Raw genomic sequence first — 15,899 nt, forward strand, 5'->3', positions numbered from 1 at the left:
AACTGGATTTAAACAAGCTTTACTTATTTATTTGTGGCTGAGATCTTGACAATGGGATTTGTTCTGCTCTGTCAAGTCAACTCCAGCACATCCTAAAGACTTTCAACAGGGTTAAGCCCGGGACACACCAACCGACGCCAACCGACTAGCGCCGACGAAAGCATTTACTTCATCGTTTACCACAGAGAGATTCGGTTTTGAATCATAGTTGGTTTCGAATTGTGCGAATTGCGGAATGATGACAGCGAGCCTGTTCCCTCTTGACCCCTTTCTTTGCTCGTTATGACACTTCACGTTCAAGTCCTCCAAGCACTCTAATTCGATGTCTGTACAGCCAGTCAGAGCGCTCTCTTTCCCAAACTTTGGCCGACGCGAGCCCGACGAAAACCGACGAGAGCAAAGGCTTTATGAATCACCACCGACAGCAACAGGCCTGAAAGATTCACCTTTTTCTGCAGGTCAAAGGCCTCCTTCATGCACCGAAACTGTGCCATGCCATTGGTTTTAGCCATCTTATATTTGGGCAGATATACTTGAACTACCCGTTGAAGCAACTTGCTGGGTTTGGTTCACCCCAAGAGCTTCTTGACAACGAAAGCTCCCCCAAGCAACATTTATTCAGTTATATTGCAAAAACACAAACAATTCTTAAAATGGTACAAATGTAAAAGACAACATATCAGTTTTAGCCAATAAAAAGTGTAATTGATTAGCAGGGTCTCATAGCACATCACTCGCTCATGGAGAACAGTAGCGTCCATAAAACAGAATGCTCTTGGTTGGATTGTGTCGGATGAAGAAGAGGAACGGATGATCTGCGTTAAAGACCAGTGGGATCCTAAAACACATTAGCCTCGAAACAACGCCGGTGGCTGCAGCCGCTTCGGTTCCTTCCTCGTTTACTTCAACAAAGGCTTTATGAATCACCTTCGTCAGCACCAGGTCGTTGTTGGGCGACATGCCTGAAAGATTCACCTTCATTTCATCGAAAACATCCTCCATTCCCATTCTGATCAGAAGACTCTTCATGTCATAGGTTTCCTCCATCTTGAATCTGGGCAGAGATACTTGAACAACTTCTTGATGCATGACTTCAGGTTTAGTCCACTCCATGAGCTTCTCGTAGGTCAGAGCCTTTTCAAGCTGGATAAGAAAGTCATGTTAATGTGTATGTTTAATACCAAGAACTTGGCACTTGTATTTGCCACATGCATTCTTAAAAATAAAGATTCTTTATTGGCCTCTAGTTCCGTGAAGAACCTATAACATCTATGGAGCCTTCCATTCCACAAAAGCTTCTTTATGGTGGAAAAGGATTCTTTAGAAATTCTTTACACTAAGAAACAATGTTTCTTTTAAGAACTGTTCACTAAAAGTTTCCTTGGAGAACCCAAGATGTTTTTTTGGGAGCAGAACCTGTGTTGTCTCACCTTCTGAAGGCCAGTGGTTTCGTCTTGAATCTCGTTAGGAAGGATGATCAACATACTGAGATTCTTCCCAACATACGGCAGCTCCAGAACCTGACTGTCCATCTCTGGTATTGAGGCCAGAGGAAAGGTTGATGTCTTTTGCATCATCTTCACTGGTTTAGTTTGAGTCTGCAAAGCATCAGTGGAAACACATGAAACATCCTAATATTTGATTTCAAATATTTTGATTCAAAAACACACTTAAAAATAACGGTTATTTATTGGCATTGATGGTTCCATGAAGAACCTTGAACATCCATGGAACCTTTCAAATGCAGAAAAGGTTCTTTATAGATCTTTAAAATATTCTTCAAAAGGTTCTTTTAAGAACTGTTTACTGAAGGGTTCTTTGAGGAACCAAAAATGGTTCTTCTATTACATCACTATAGTGAACAAACTCCATCGCACACCTGCAAGTGATAGGTGCGTAGGATAATAAGATCAACCAGGTGGATCCTTTCAACATATAAGCAATTCCCGCACACTATCGTGACTTGCAAAGTAGTAATCTTTATTAACAACGTTTCGGTCAAACGACCTTCATCAGGAGTATACAAATGTTCAAATTCATCTCTTTTAAGATAAACACATGACCAATTAACAAAACTCCATCTGTAAACAATTAAAATCATTAGGAGTATAAATTAGCATCACATCATAAACAGTTACAAATTCTGATAGTTACAAAAATCAACAAAGATCCCACTGCAGATCGACAAGATCATCCAAAATACATAAACAACACATTGTCATCAAACAGCATCAAATTGTTATAACGGGCTCCATAGCCACTCAAACTCATTGTAAACACATAATAAAACGACACATCATTCAAATCAATTCCATCACTATAACATTACATTAAATGGTGCTTCATCGTTCATGCCCATAGGTGATAAAGTTTGAAGGGTATAAATCCAGAACAGTTCGCGTCTCTGTAGAAGTAATTCAATGTCTCCACCTCTAGGTGGCAAAGTTACTTTCTCAATCCCACAGAAACGTAAAGAGGTAACGTCGTGATTCAGATTTAGAAAGTGTGCCGCAACTGGATAATTAATATCTTTTCTTCTGATCGAACTCTTATGTTCACTAATTCTTTGTTTCAATTGACGTGACGTTTTTCCCACATAGCCTATACCACAAGGACAACGGATCAAGTACACAACATGAGTGGAAACACAAGTAATCACAGATTTGATGCTATATTTTTTACCCGTTCTAGGATGACAAAAAAAGGATGTTTTAAAAGTATTATTACACTGAGCACAATTCCCACAACGATAATTGCCCTTCTGTATAGGACTAAGTAAACTCTGAGATGCACGAGGACTGACGCTCTGAAAACGAGCATGTACCAAGCTATCTTTTAAATTCTTGGCGCGTTTATATACAATCAAAGGAGGATGTCTAAAAATATCGTTCAACCCCGGATCAGAAGACAATAAATGCCAATGTTTTTTAAAAATTGATTTTATCATGTAGGACGTAGGTGAATGTGTTGTAATACAGGCAAAGGAATACTTTTTTGTTTTCATTTTCTTCTTTTTTAACAATTCAGACCGTGTTTTTTTAAAAGCTGTATTGTATCCTTCTTCGACCCAATCCAAAGGATAACCTCTGTTCAAAAAATTATTTTTCATGATTTTCGATTTCTCAATAAAATCGGAATCAGAATAACAAATCCTCCTCAGTCTGTAGAACTGACTCTTAGGCAGTCCTTTTTTTAAAAAAGTCGGATGAAAACTAGTAGCAAGTAAAAGTGTATTACGATCAGTCTCTTTTGTAAACAAAGTTGTAGTCAAACTGCCTTCGTTCTTTTGGACCCACATATCAAGAAAGTGTACTCTAGAGGAATTAATTTCAGAAGTAAATTCTAAGTCATCAACCAAGTTATTCAAATATGTCACAAATTCTCGAGCCTCATCGTGATCACCCAAGAAAATACAAAATATATCATCAATGTATCTATACCACTTGATAATCTTTGAATAGAAAGGATTATTTTCTGTATTCAATACATAACTCTCCTCAAAAAACCCCATAAATAAATTGGCATAGTTAGGGGCAAAATTCGAGCCCATTGCTGTCCCACTTATCTGAAGAAAAAAATCCATATCAAAACTGAAATAATTATATTTCAAAAGGTACGAAGCCATCTCGACGATAAAGTCAGATGGTGGATCAGAGTCCTCGCGTAACAAAAGATAATGTCTAAGTGCAATAAGTCCTTTTTCATGTGAAATGTTAGTATATAAACTTGTTATGTCCAAAGTTAATAATAAAGAGAAGTCCGGTAAATCATACACCTCAGAAATCTTATTAATAAAATCAGTAGAGTCTCGAATGTAAGAAGGTAACGAATAAACAAAAGGTTTTATAAAAAAGTCAACATACTGAGATAAAGGCGATAAGAGGGAATTAGTCTGTGCCACAATCGGACGACCTGGTGGGTCAGTAAGTCTCTTATGAATTTTAGGAAGAGTGTAAAAAACAGGTCTAATCGGATGTTGACAATACAGAAATTTAAACTCTGATTGAGATATCCAACCCTCTGTTTTAGCATTTGTTAAAAATGACAATATCTCAGATTGATAAGTATTGGTAGGATCACTGGGAAGTTTTTTATAAAACCTAATATTCTGTAATTGAGAAAAAATTTCATCTTGATATTTTTTCGTATCTTGGACTACAATAGCCCCTCCTTTATCAGCAGGTTTTATAATGATGCCTGGGTCACTTATCAATTCAGTCAGTGCTTTTTGCTCATTCAATGACAAATTATGAGAGATTTTATTACTAGAAGAGCAAGCTTCCATCACCTCTTTTTCGACCAAACGACAAAAGGTATGAATAGTGTGGTTAGACACATTAGGACAAAAATTACTTTTAGGTCTAAAAGGTGTCATAGATGAACTCGACTCTGATTTGGAGAAAAAATACCGTAATTTCATCTGTCTAAAACATTTGAACAAATCCACTTTTAGACCAAAACAATTAACACCACTAGTAGGAACAAAAGATAGTCCTTTAGATAAAACCGCAATTTGATCATCAGATAGTTCCTTTTCAGAAATATTAATTACCGTCTCTTTGAGTAGCTGTGATTACATCACTATAAAAACACCATTTTGGAACCTGTATTTTTTATTTATTTTTTTAGAGCAAAGAACATCTTACCTTGTTCAGCTTGAACTGACCATCTACGGTGGCATCCTTTGGGAATTTCTTCTCCCAGTTCCCCTTGAAGTAGATGGCGTTCACCAAGACCAGTCTCGTCAATGCATTGATGGATCCGTTCGGGAGCAAGTTCTTGATCTTTTCTACAAAAGCAAATACTATTATAGTATCTCAAAGAACTCAAATATAACTGTTCGAAACAGCCCAGAAGGGTTACACATTTCTAAATTCTTGTCCTAAAAAATGTCATGCAATACATCAACTCAAGAAAATGTGAAACCGAAAGCACTACAAATAAATGTTTTTAAGAGTGTAAAGTTACTATAAATTCAAGTTTCACCTTGAGTGTTTTTCTCCACCCATTTGTTGATGTCGACACGTACAGCATCTGATTCCTTTATGAAGTCCACCTTCTCCAGTCCGGCTTCATAGTATCTTTTTGCATCATTAAGGAATTTCTGTGACACAGCAAACCTATTTAATCAAGATCATTTCCAGAACCTTGTCAAACCTAGATTTATTTGTATTGAGTCTTACCTCAACAAACTGGTAGGATTGCTCCCCGTAGAGGCGGTTGGCAAGACTCAATGCATACGGGACTCCTGGTTTGTTCAGTTCACTCATGAGCTGGTTGAAGCTGGAATGAATTTGCTCCTCAGTTTGTTGTCCAGGTGCAGGCTGAGCAGGATTGTTAAAACCCAGGACCTACACAGCATTATTATGGTAGAATTAAACCCTTGTAGTATTCCCAGTCAGAAATCACTGGCTTTGTCAAATACTGGATTCAATCTTTTTATCAAGCCTTAAAAATATAAAGATGCTATAGAAGAACCCCTTTCAAAAAAAAAAAAAAACTCTTTTCAGGCCAAAATGACTGTGGGGTGGAGGCTAATAAAAAAATCTTACTGTTCTGTTGACTTTAACATCTTTTGTGAATCCATTTCTTAAATACCCCTTAGAAAGTTTAAAATGCACTACAAACAATGACATTTCAATGAATGAATGATGTCAGACAAATTCTGCTGCTATTATAAATACACAAAGTGCTTTAAAAGGTTCTTTACAGAAATGCCATAGAAAAAGGACCATCTCTTTCTTACCTTTTTATAATCTGAAAATATATTTTATAATCTTTTTTTGCCACAAAGAAGCTTTTGTGGACAGGAAAGGTTCTTCAGATGTTCAGAAAGGTTCTTCAGATGTTAAAGGTTCTTTATGGAACCATTTACATAAAAAGTTTATTCTATGGCATCGTAAAGCACCTTTAATTTTAAGAGTGTAAGAGGATTTATCTCAACCTCAACTCAACATCAACTCAAACTACACCCAAAAATTGCGAAACCAATTTTACATAAATGTTCTGAAGTTCTAAATGAAAGCTCTGAACATTAATCTATAACTGCAGCTTGGAAATATAGTGCATATTTGAAATATAATTCACAAGTTGCAACAGTGTGGTGAGGATGAGTAAATAAGAACCACTGGTTAATTTCTGGGTGAGCTGTTCCTTTAAATATCTCTTGTGCAAAAGGCTTGCATCACTTCCTGGTCTTGTTCTCCCTCTGTCTCTATTTTCTGTCTCGTCACTCTATCTCAGTTAAAGTCAGGGCCGGCCCAAGCCTTCGGGTGGCCCTAAGCAGAATTTTATTTGGGGGTCCCTCTGTGCCACTAATATAACTAATTATTGTCAATCCTTTATTATTCGCACACTATAAATCTAACACACCCAATATAAATTTTATTCTTTTGTAGCTGTGTTGCTTATACATAATCCCAATGTTTTTACCATTGATATGATCTTTAATTGTAACAGTAGCAAACCCACAGGAGTAGACAGGTGTTAATTTGCACTTTAACATTCAAAGTCTTGCAGCACCAGTTGGCATACTTAATGTGGTGTACTGAAAAGTAGCAAAATAAACTAGTAGACAATGCTCTTACTGTAAACACTTTAACCACTTAATTTTTTTTGCAACATGTAAAAAGTGCAATACAATCAACTACAAATAAAATAAATTATATAATAAATAATGAAATATAAAGCTAAATACCAAAGACCTATAATTAGTCAAATACAAACAGGGTATTTTTATATGAAAAATATATATGGCAGCAAGCCATCTGTACACCTAAAACATTAAGACATAATGATATAATAACACAGACCCCAAACCAATGTAAGTAATGTTAAACTGTATCACTACCAAAGTTATAAAACAGAAGCTTATTTTTATTACAAAAATATAATCTAGGAAAGTTATTTTTACACAGAATACAAAAACTTGAATCTTAATCCAGCTAAGTAATATGTTGTATTATAATATATTAATATTGCAAAGCTTAAATTTGCACATGTAAATAAAATAAAACATTAACTTTCTTGTTTGCTTAATTAACTAGCCAGCTAACGTTAGCTTGCAATTTAGCCTTGTTTAGTTTATACTCATTTTTTTTAATATACCTTTATCTTGCTGTTTTTTCTCTTCCTCTGAGTTTTTTTTTCTTCCTCTGAGTTCTTCCGTTTTCTTTTCTCTGCACCAGAAATATCTGTCCTTTTTTGTGACATTATTAATTGTTTTGTTAAATTCAGTTGTTCAGTTAAAATAATATTGCGTTGTAGTTTTTAATTGAATAATGGTGTTCATTACCAATATGATATCCATTGAAATATTATACATATATAAATAAAAAATAAAAATAAAAAAACATGTAATTTCGTGTACTCTTGGAGGCCCCCCCTGGTGGCCACGGGGCCCTAAGCAGCCGCTTAGTTCGCTTATGCCTTGGGCCGGCTCTGCTTAAAGTATGTAGTAATTCAGATTGTGTGAGATCACCTTAAACATCTGTGCGGCTGTGTTTCCTTTTGCTCCGAGTGACACCATGGCCAGAGCTGAGGAGATGCTGATTGGAGAGTAGAACACATTTTTTGATGCATCTCCTTCATTGATCTTCTTAAACAGGTTTAGAGAGAACTGTGTGTTTGCTGCAGACAAAATCTCCATTTTCACAAGCTGAGCAAGAAAGGACAGATGCATTATCAGCATAAAAATGATCAGTTGTTGTCATTTCCCATGTAAACAGCATCACATGTCTAGCAGTCTTAGTTTACACAGATCTGAAATGTACTAATTTGTTAGTTCTATTAGACTATAAACTACATAAAAGCACTTCAAACTAACAGAGAAGCGAGTTAAAAGCTTTACCTATAGTATTCAGCAGATGTGAAGAAGCTTCCTGTGTATCAGAGGCAGTGATGGGAATGACGGCGCTATAAATAAATGGCCAGTACAGCCGCTCCCTATACGCAGAGTACGCAGTCTGCGTAGGACACCAACTCCCAGGGGGGCACCACCCCAGCTGCTCAAAAAAAATTGTTTAAAAAAAAAAAAAAAAATGGCACAATCTAGTAAAAAAATGGGAAAAAATGAAAAATTTGAAGCCTTGCCAATAAAATTAATGCCTATTAGCAAATGTTGCATCAATTTATAAACAAATGGCCCTGGGTTAAAAAACTGCAGTTTCAATGTGGACATTATTGTTCTTAAGGTCCTGAGTGTGAGTATTTTTGTATGGAGGATTTTTTGAAGGAAATAAGGGTGAAATATTAAAATTTCAGTAAAAATAAACACCTGAGCCAAAATGTATGCTGTTGGCATTAACACAGGCACACTTATAACAAAAAACTAAACAGAAATGGACAAAAATGTCCATAAGGTCGCACAAGGGTTAAACCAAAGCAACATGTTCCTATAAAATATTTCAGGTTTTGGTTCAAACACATTTGACTAATGATTTTACAGTTGTTTTGTAATTGTCTGTGGTTATAAAAAGTTACTCAATTGTATCAACATGTAGCTAATTAATTGGATTTAACTGGATTTAAACAAGCTTTACTTATTTATTTGTGGCTGAGATCTTGACAATGGGATTTGTTCTGCTCTGTCAAGTCAACTCCAGCACATCCTAAAGACTTTCAACAGGGTTAAGCCCGGGACACACCAACCGACGCCAACCGACTAGCGCCGACGAAAGCATTTACTTCGTCGCTCACCACAGAGAGATTCGGTTTTGAATCATAGTTGGTTTCGAATTGTGCGAATTGCGGAATGATGACAGCGAGCCTGTTCCCTCTTGACCCCTTTCTTTGCTCGTTACGACACTTCACGTTCAAGTCCTCCAAGCACTCTAATTCGATGTCTGTACAGCCAGTCAGAGCGCTCTCTTTCCCAAACTTTGGCCGACGCGAGCCCGACGAAAACCGACGAGAGCAAAGGCTTTATGAATCACCACCGACAGCAACAGGCCTGAAAGATTCACCTTTTTCTGCAGGTCAAAGGCCTCCTTCATGCACCGAAACTGTGCCATGCCATTGGTTTTATCCATCTTATATTTGGGCAGAGATACTTGAACTACCGGTTGAAGCATCTTGCTGGGTTTGGTTCACCCCAAGAGCTTCTTGACAACGAAAGCTCCCCCAAGCAACATTTATTCAGTTATATTGCAAAAACACAAACAGTCCTTAAAATGGTACAAATGTAAAAGACAACATATCAGTTTTAGCCAATAAAAAGTTTAATTGATTAGCAGGGTCTCATAGTACATGACTCGCTCAAGGAGAACAGTAGCGTCCATAAAACAGAATGCTCTTGGTTGGATTGTGTCGGATGAAGAAGAGGAACGGATGATCTGCGTTAAAGACCTGTGGGATCCTCAGACACTTTACCCTCGCAACAATGCCGGTGGCTGCAGCCGCTTCGGTTCCTTCCTCGTTTACTTCAACAAAGGCTTTATGAATCACCTTCGTCAGCACCAGGTCATTGTTGGGCGACATGCCTGAAAGATTCACCTTCATTTCATCGAACACATCCTCCATTCCCATGCTGATCAGAAGACTCTTCATGTCATAGGTTTCCTCCATCTTGAATCTGGGCAGAGATACTTGAACTTCTTGTTTACGCATGACTTCAGGTTTGGTCCACTCCATGAGCTTCTCGTAGGTCAGAGCCTTTTCAAGCTGGATAAGAAAGTCATGTTAATGTGTATGTTTAATACCAAGAACTTGGCACTTGTATTTGCCACATGCATTCTTAAAAATAAAGATTCTTTATTGGCTTCTAGTTCTATGGAGCCTTCCATTCCACAAAAGCTTATTTATGGTGGAAAAGGATTCTTTAGAAATGTTTTACACTAAGAAACAATGTTTCATCTTTAAGAACCCAAGATGTTTTTTTGGGAGCAGAACCTGTGTTGTCTCACCTTCTGAAGGCCAGTGGTTTCATCTTGAATCTCGTTAGGAAGGATGATCAACATACTGAGATTCTTCCCAACATACGGCAGCTCCAGAACCTGACTGTCCATCTCTGGGATAGAGGCCAGAGGAAAGGTTGATGTCTTTTGCATCATCTTCACTGGTTTAGTTTGAGTCTGCAAAGCATCAGTGGAAACACATGAAACATCCTAATATTTGATTTCAAATATTTTGATTCAACAACACTCTTAAAAATAACGGTTATTTATTGGCATTGATGGTTCCATGAAGAACCTTGAACATCCATGGAACCTTTCAAATGCAGAGAAGGTTCTTTATAGATCGTTAAAATTTTTAACTAAAAGGTTCTTTGAGGAACCAAAAATGGTTCTTCTATTGCATCACTATAAAAACACCATTTTGGAACCTGTATTTATTTATTTATTTTTTTTTTAGAGCAAAGAACATCTTACCTTGTTCAGCTTGAACTGTCCATCTCTGGTGGCATCCTTTGGGAATTTCTTCTCCCAGTTCCCCTTGAAGTAGATGGCGTTCACCAAGACCAGTCTCGTCAATGCATTGATGGATCCATTCGGGAGCAAGTCCTTGATCTTTTCTACAAAAGCAAATACTATTATAGTATTTCAAAGAACTCAAATACCACTGTTCGAAACAGCCCAGAAGGGTTTCACATTTCTAAATTCTTGTCCTAAAAAAATGTCATGCAATACATCAACTCAAGATCTACATGCATTTAAAAAATGTGAAACCGAAAGCACTACAAATAAATGTTTTTAAAAAGTGTAAAGTTACTATAAATTCAAGTTTCACCTTGAGTGTTTTTCTGCACCCATTTGTTGATGTCGACACGTACAGCATCTGATTCCTTTATGAAGTCCACCTTCTCCAGTCCGGCTTCATAGTATCTTTTTGCATCATTAAGGAATTTCTGTAACACAGCAAACCTATTTAATCAAGATCATTTCCAGAACCTTGTCAAACCTAGAATTATTTGTATTGAGTCTTACCTCAACAAACTGGTAGGATTGCTCCCCGTAGAGGCGGTTGGCAAGACTCAATGCATACGGGACTCCTGGTTTGTTCAGTTCACTCATGAGCTGGTTGAAGCTGGAATGAATTTGCTCCTCAGTTTTTTGTCCAGGTGCAGGCTGAGCAGGATTGTTAAAACCCAGGACCTACACAGCATTATTATGGTAGAATTAAACCCTTGTAGTATTCCCAGTCAGAAATCACTGGCACTGGATTCAATCTTTTTATCAAGTCTTAAAAATAAAGCGATGCCATAGAAGAACCTTTTTTCAGTCAAAGGTTATTTAAAGAACCATCTGTTTCTTACCTTTTTAAAATCTGAAGAACCTTCTTTCCACAAAGAAGCTTTTGTGAAAAGAAGATAGGGTCTTCAGATGTTAAAGGTTCTTTATGGAACTATTTAGACAAAAAAAGTCTCTTCTATGGCATTGTGAAGCACCTGTAATTTTAAGAGTGTAAATATATATATGTGGCATCAACTCAAACTACACACATTGAGTAACAAGCAGAATTGATTTCCTGTTCGTGAAACCAATTTTACATAAATGTTCTGCAGTTCTAAATTAATACTCTGGACATTAATCTATAACTGCAGCTTGGAAATATAGTGCATATTTGAAATATAATGCACAAGTTGCAACAGTGTGGCGAGGATGAGTAAATAATAACAACTGGTTAATTTTTGGGTGAGCTGTTCCTTTAAAAATTTCTTGTGCAAAAGGCTTGCGTCACTTCCTGGTCTTGTTCTCCCTCCGTCTCTATTTTCTGTCTCGTCACTCTTTCTCAGTTAAAGTATGTAGTAATTCAGATTGTGTGAGATCACCTTAAACATCTGTGCAGCTGTGTTTCCTTTTGCTCCGAGTGACACCATGGCCAGAGCTGAGGAGATGCTGATTGGAGAGTAGAAGACATTCTTTGATGCACCTCCTTCATTGATCTTCTTGAACAGGTTAAGAGAGAACTGTGTGTTTGCTGCAGACAAAGGATCCATTTTCACAAGCTGAGCCAGAAAGGAGAGATGCATTATCAGCATAAAAATGATCAGTTGTTGTCATTTCCTATGTAAACAACATCATATGTCTAGTAGTTTAGTTCCATCATTTACACATACAGATCTGAAATGTGCCAGTTTGTTAGTTCTATTAGACTATAAACTATATAAAAGTGCTTCTAACAGAGAACTGAGTTAAAAGCTTTACCTATAGTATTCAGCAGAAGCGAAGAAGCTTCCTGTGTGTCAGAGTCAGAGATGAATGAAATCTCTTATCAGGGTCATTCTGATTAATGTTGCCTTGCCCCAAAGCCCAGCCTCTAAACCCAATCCAGCCTCTCTGTCAAACTAAAAACCTGTTAGAGCTGAATGTGGAGGGAAATGTGGGTGGGCAGGTGTTTCAACATCTGACAGTACTGTAGATCAGTAGTCTATACAGTGTGTGTGTATACAGTGTGTGTATACACACACACACACACACACACACACACACACACACACACACACACACACACACACACACACACTGCCACTTAAAAGTTGGGGATAAGATCAGTAATGGTTTTTAAAGACGTTTCTTATGCTCATCAAGGCTGCATTTATTTGATCAAAAATACATTAAAAAAACTAATATTGTGAAGTATTTAGGGCTGTCCCCGAATAGTCGAAGATTCGATGCATCGATATGCGGAGCCTGATTCGACCACCGATCTCACAGTCGAATCTTCGCGGGTGAAACGAGCATCATACCATTTTGCCAATATGGGGGTGCTCAATGTCTAATTGCACACAGAACTACTGGTTTTGTACGGTTATATTAAGTTAAATACAGCCTTTGATTATGATAATGCAGTAAAAACAAAAGTGAAAAGAAAGAAGCGTTCAGTAAATATTTTTAACGTGTTTGTGAATAATTCCAACCACCCCTGTGACAAATTTAATTTTCACTTTCTCTGATGCATGACGAGATGAGGACCATCTTGACGCGTTTTTGCAGTTGGAGGCGCCTCTTTTGAATGCTTTTCTGTTGGCAGTGAGCGTTCTGTGCCCTGTTTATGCGCCCCCGGCTGCTGCGCCTCGCGTTTTGCAGGAGCGCTCTGAGCGCCTGAAGTTGAAAAAAAAAAATCAACTCTGAGCGGAAAAACACCCAACGTCATTCGCGTTCTTTTCCATTGTCCAATCGAATGAATGGAGATGCGGGTCTTCTGTTGTGATGGCGAAAGTTTACCGTTGCTTAAAAAGTCCGGAGACTGCAAGAAATGGAGGAGAAACCTTTGGTGTCTATCGTGGGTAACCCGGAGCTGTATTATTTAGGGTTTCTGCTAATATGACAGTTTACTTAACAGCAAAAAACTAAGTTAGAGCGCTCGCGCTATAATCCTTTGAATTGACTGACAGGACAGCTGTTTTGGTCGTTGCTTAGCAACATAAAAAAACCGCAGCACACTGCTCTTTCATTAAAAGTCACCAAAAAAGGCAGTGCTGTGCGCCTCGCGTTTTTAGAACTAAAAGACGCGTTCTGTGTTTTTATTTAAACCTAAATAAGTTTGTCTGTCAGTTGGCAGGCAGTTTTGGTCGCTTATCAAATAAAATAAAAATAGTTTTACCCTCCTGCTGACTATAGTGTCGTGCCCCTCCCAACCCATTCACACACGCACATAAGCCTAGATGATTCGACTATCGGTCGACTATAGAAAGATTCGAAAATTCTGATTCGACTATGAAAATTCATAGTCGGGGACAGCCCTAGAAGTATTATTTTAATTCAAAATAACTGCTTTCTATGTGAACACATTTTAAAATGTAATTTATTCTTGTGATGCAAAGCTGAATTTTCAGCATCATTACTCCAGTCTTCAGTGTCACATGATCCTTCAGAAATCATTCTAATATGCTGATTTATTATCAATGTTGAAAACAGAACCTTCCTGTTTTTAGGATTCTTTGGTTAATAAAAAAATACAAAGAACAGCATTTGTTTAAAATAAAAAGGTTTACTAACAATATACACTACTCTTCAAAAGTTTGGGGGTCAGTACATTTTTTTTTAGCAAAATTAATACTTTTATTCACCAAGGATGTGTTAAATTAAAAAAAAAAAGTGATAGCATAGATTTACATTGTTAGAAAAGATTTGGATTTTGAATGAATGCTTTTTTTTTTAACTTGTTGTTCATCAAAGAATCCTAAAAAAAGAACAAATATTTGACTATTTCCAACATTGATATTTCTAATAATAAATCAGCATATTAGAATGATTTCTGAAGGATCATGTGGCACTTATGACTGGAATAACAGCTGATGAAAATTTTGTATATTAAAATAAAAAAAACATTATTTTCTATTGTAATAACATTTTGCAATATTGTAGGTTTTTTTTTCCGATCAAATAAATGCAGTTTGATGAGCATAATAGTCTTTAAAAAAACATTAGAAATCTTACTGATCTCAAACGTTTGAGTGGTGTATACAGTGCATAGTGACTATATTTAAGTATAAATATGAAGTTGGTTTATGCAATCTCTAAAAAGATTATAATAAAATAAAATGTATCTATTTATTTATCCACACACAACTGCAAAACTACTGGGACTTCATTAATCAAATATGTGGGAAGAAACACAAGCCAAAACCTGAAATCTTTTGCAACTTGTGGTTTGTAGACTCATAACTTGCATTCAAATTAGGACAATCTGTTTGGCACAAAACCAAAGACACACTGATTACACCAGCCCTATACTGTATGATTTCTGTTGCGTTGAAAATGTTTTCTTGTTTATCATATAAGGATTGTTATTTAATTAATCTGCTACTTCTATTAGTGAATTTAGTATGCATACATGTAAATATGGGGAAAATAAGCTTTTGTTTTTAAAGTAACAAGTTTGATAATACATAACAAAAATGTAAGTGCATTTAAGAAAATTGAATGCATTAAATGTGTTACTCTTTGTAAACAACTTTTTTGCATCCACAGCAACAACCTAACTAACAAAAATATGAAAATGAAAAATATACATACGAAAATTTTATTTCAGAATGCACTTTGAATGTTCAAAACTGTTTTTTAATTGTTTTAAAAACTTTTCTTCTTGCTTATGCAAACATTAAAGGAAACATTCCATCTTATCTTAATAAATTATCTATTTTGAATATATTTTGAACATTACTTTAGAATGTTCTCCTAACATTCTGAAACAACTAACATTGTTTAAAAAAAAAAAAGAAATATGCGAACATCCAACTAAAATATTAAAAAATAAATGTTCCATAAATAATAATGTTTTTGTGCTAATTTTATTTGAAACCAGATAACTTTGAATAAACTTTCCATGTTTGATTGACAAAGTTTAGCAATATTCACATTTCTTAATGTTCATTTACGGTCAGGCTGACACTGTTGTGAAATCACTTACCTACTTTAAAATAAAAGCAAAATAACTCAGAATTGTGAGTAACCTGGGAGTGACTGTGTGAGTTTTCTGAATGCATGATTTCACCCTCAAGTGCTGTTGCACTTCCAGACATTTAGTTTTAAATGGAAGCCAACATGTACCTCTAAAATATTTCAATCATAAGCTCCGTTCACAGTACACTGTTCTACAGGAACTATCATTTACATGTGGAGCATCTCAAACGCCATCTCTGCTTGTTGTTGTGAGTTTGGATTTATTATAACGTTCATCTCGCAACTTACGCCATTTCATCTGATTTGTAAGGTAAATCATTAAAAAACTTATGCAAACTCAGGAGAAGTGTTAATTGTGATTTCAGAATAAAAGTTCAAACCCTCACTCTGAGTTTACATGTTTTGATGTCCACACATTCATTAAATTACTGTGTCTATTGCATTTTTTGTGGTAAAGATATGACCAAATATTAAAGATTAAGTGGACATTTGAAATAAATGTTGTTTAGTTAATATTAAACAAGAATTAGATCACCAGTAATGTATAAAAACAAC

At 36.3% G+C, this 15,899-nt stretch overlaps 2 protein-coding genes across 2 annotated transcripts; both read right to left on the reverse strand.

The window, feature by feature from the left end:
* Positions 1-700: 700 nt before the first annotated feature.
* LOC141343418 (leukocyte elastase inhibitor-like) lies at positions 701-7,648 on the reverse strand. The gene is made up of 6 exons (XM_073848016.1): positions 7,481-7,648; positions 5,184-5,351; positions 4,987-5,104; positions 4,647-4,789; positions 1,431-1,598; positions 701-1,143 (listed from the first exon to the last, which is right to left on the reverse strand). Exons 1-6 carry the CDS (start codon positions 7,646-7,648, stop codon positions 739-741), a joined length of 1,170 nt encoding a protein of 389 aa, XP_073704117.1. The 3' UTR covers positions 701-738.
* Positions 7,649-9,196: 1,548 nt separating this feature from the next.
* On the reverse strand, positions 9,197-12,574 carry LOC141342396 (leukocyte elastase inhibitor-like). Its single transcript, XM_073846842.1, has 7 exons — positions 12,144-12,574; positions 11,768-11,944; positions 10,923-11,090; positions 10,726-10,843; positions 10,368-10,510; positions 9,903-10,070; positions 9,197-9,660 (listed from the first exon to the last, which is right to left on the reverse strand). Exons 2-7 carry the CDS (start codon positions 11,933-11,935, stop codon positions 9,256-9,258), a joined length of 1,170 nt encoding a protein of 389 aa, XP_073702943.1. The 5' UTR covers positions 11,936-11,944; positions 12,144-12,574; the 3' UTR covers positions 9,197-9,255.
* Between the last annotated feature and the right edge of the window lie 3,325 nt (positions 12,575-15,899).

Source organism: Garra rufa, chromosome 9, assembly GCF_049309525.1.
Source record: "Garra rufa chromosome 9, GarRuf1.0, whole genome shotgun sequence".
NCBI classification, from domain to species: domain Eukaryota; kingdom Metazoa; phylum Chordata; class Actinopteri; order Cypriniformes; family Cyprinidae; genus Garra; species Garra rufa.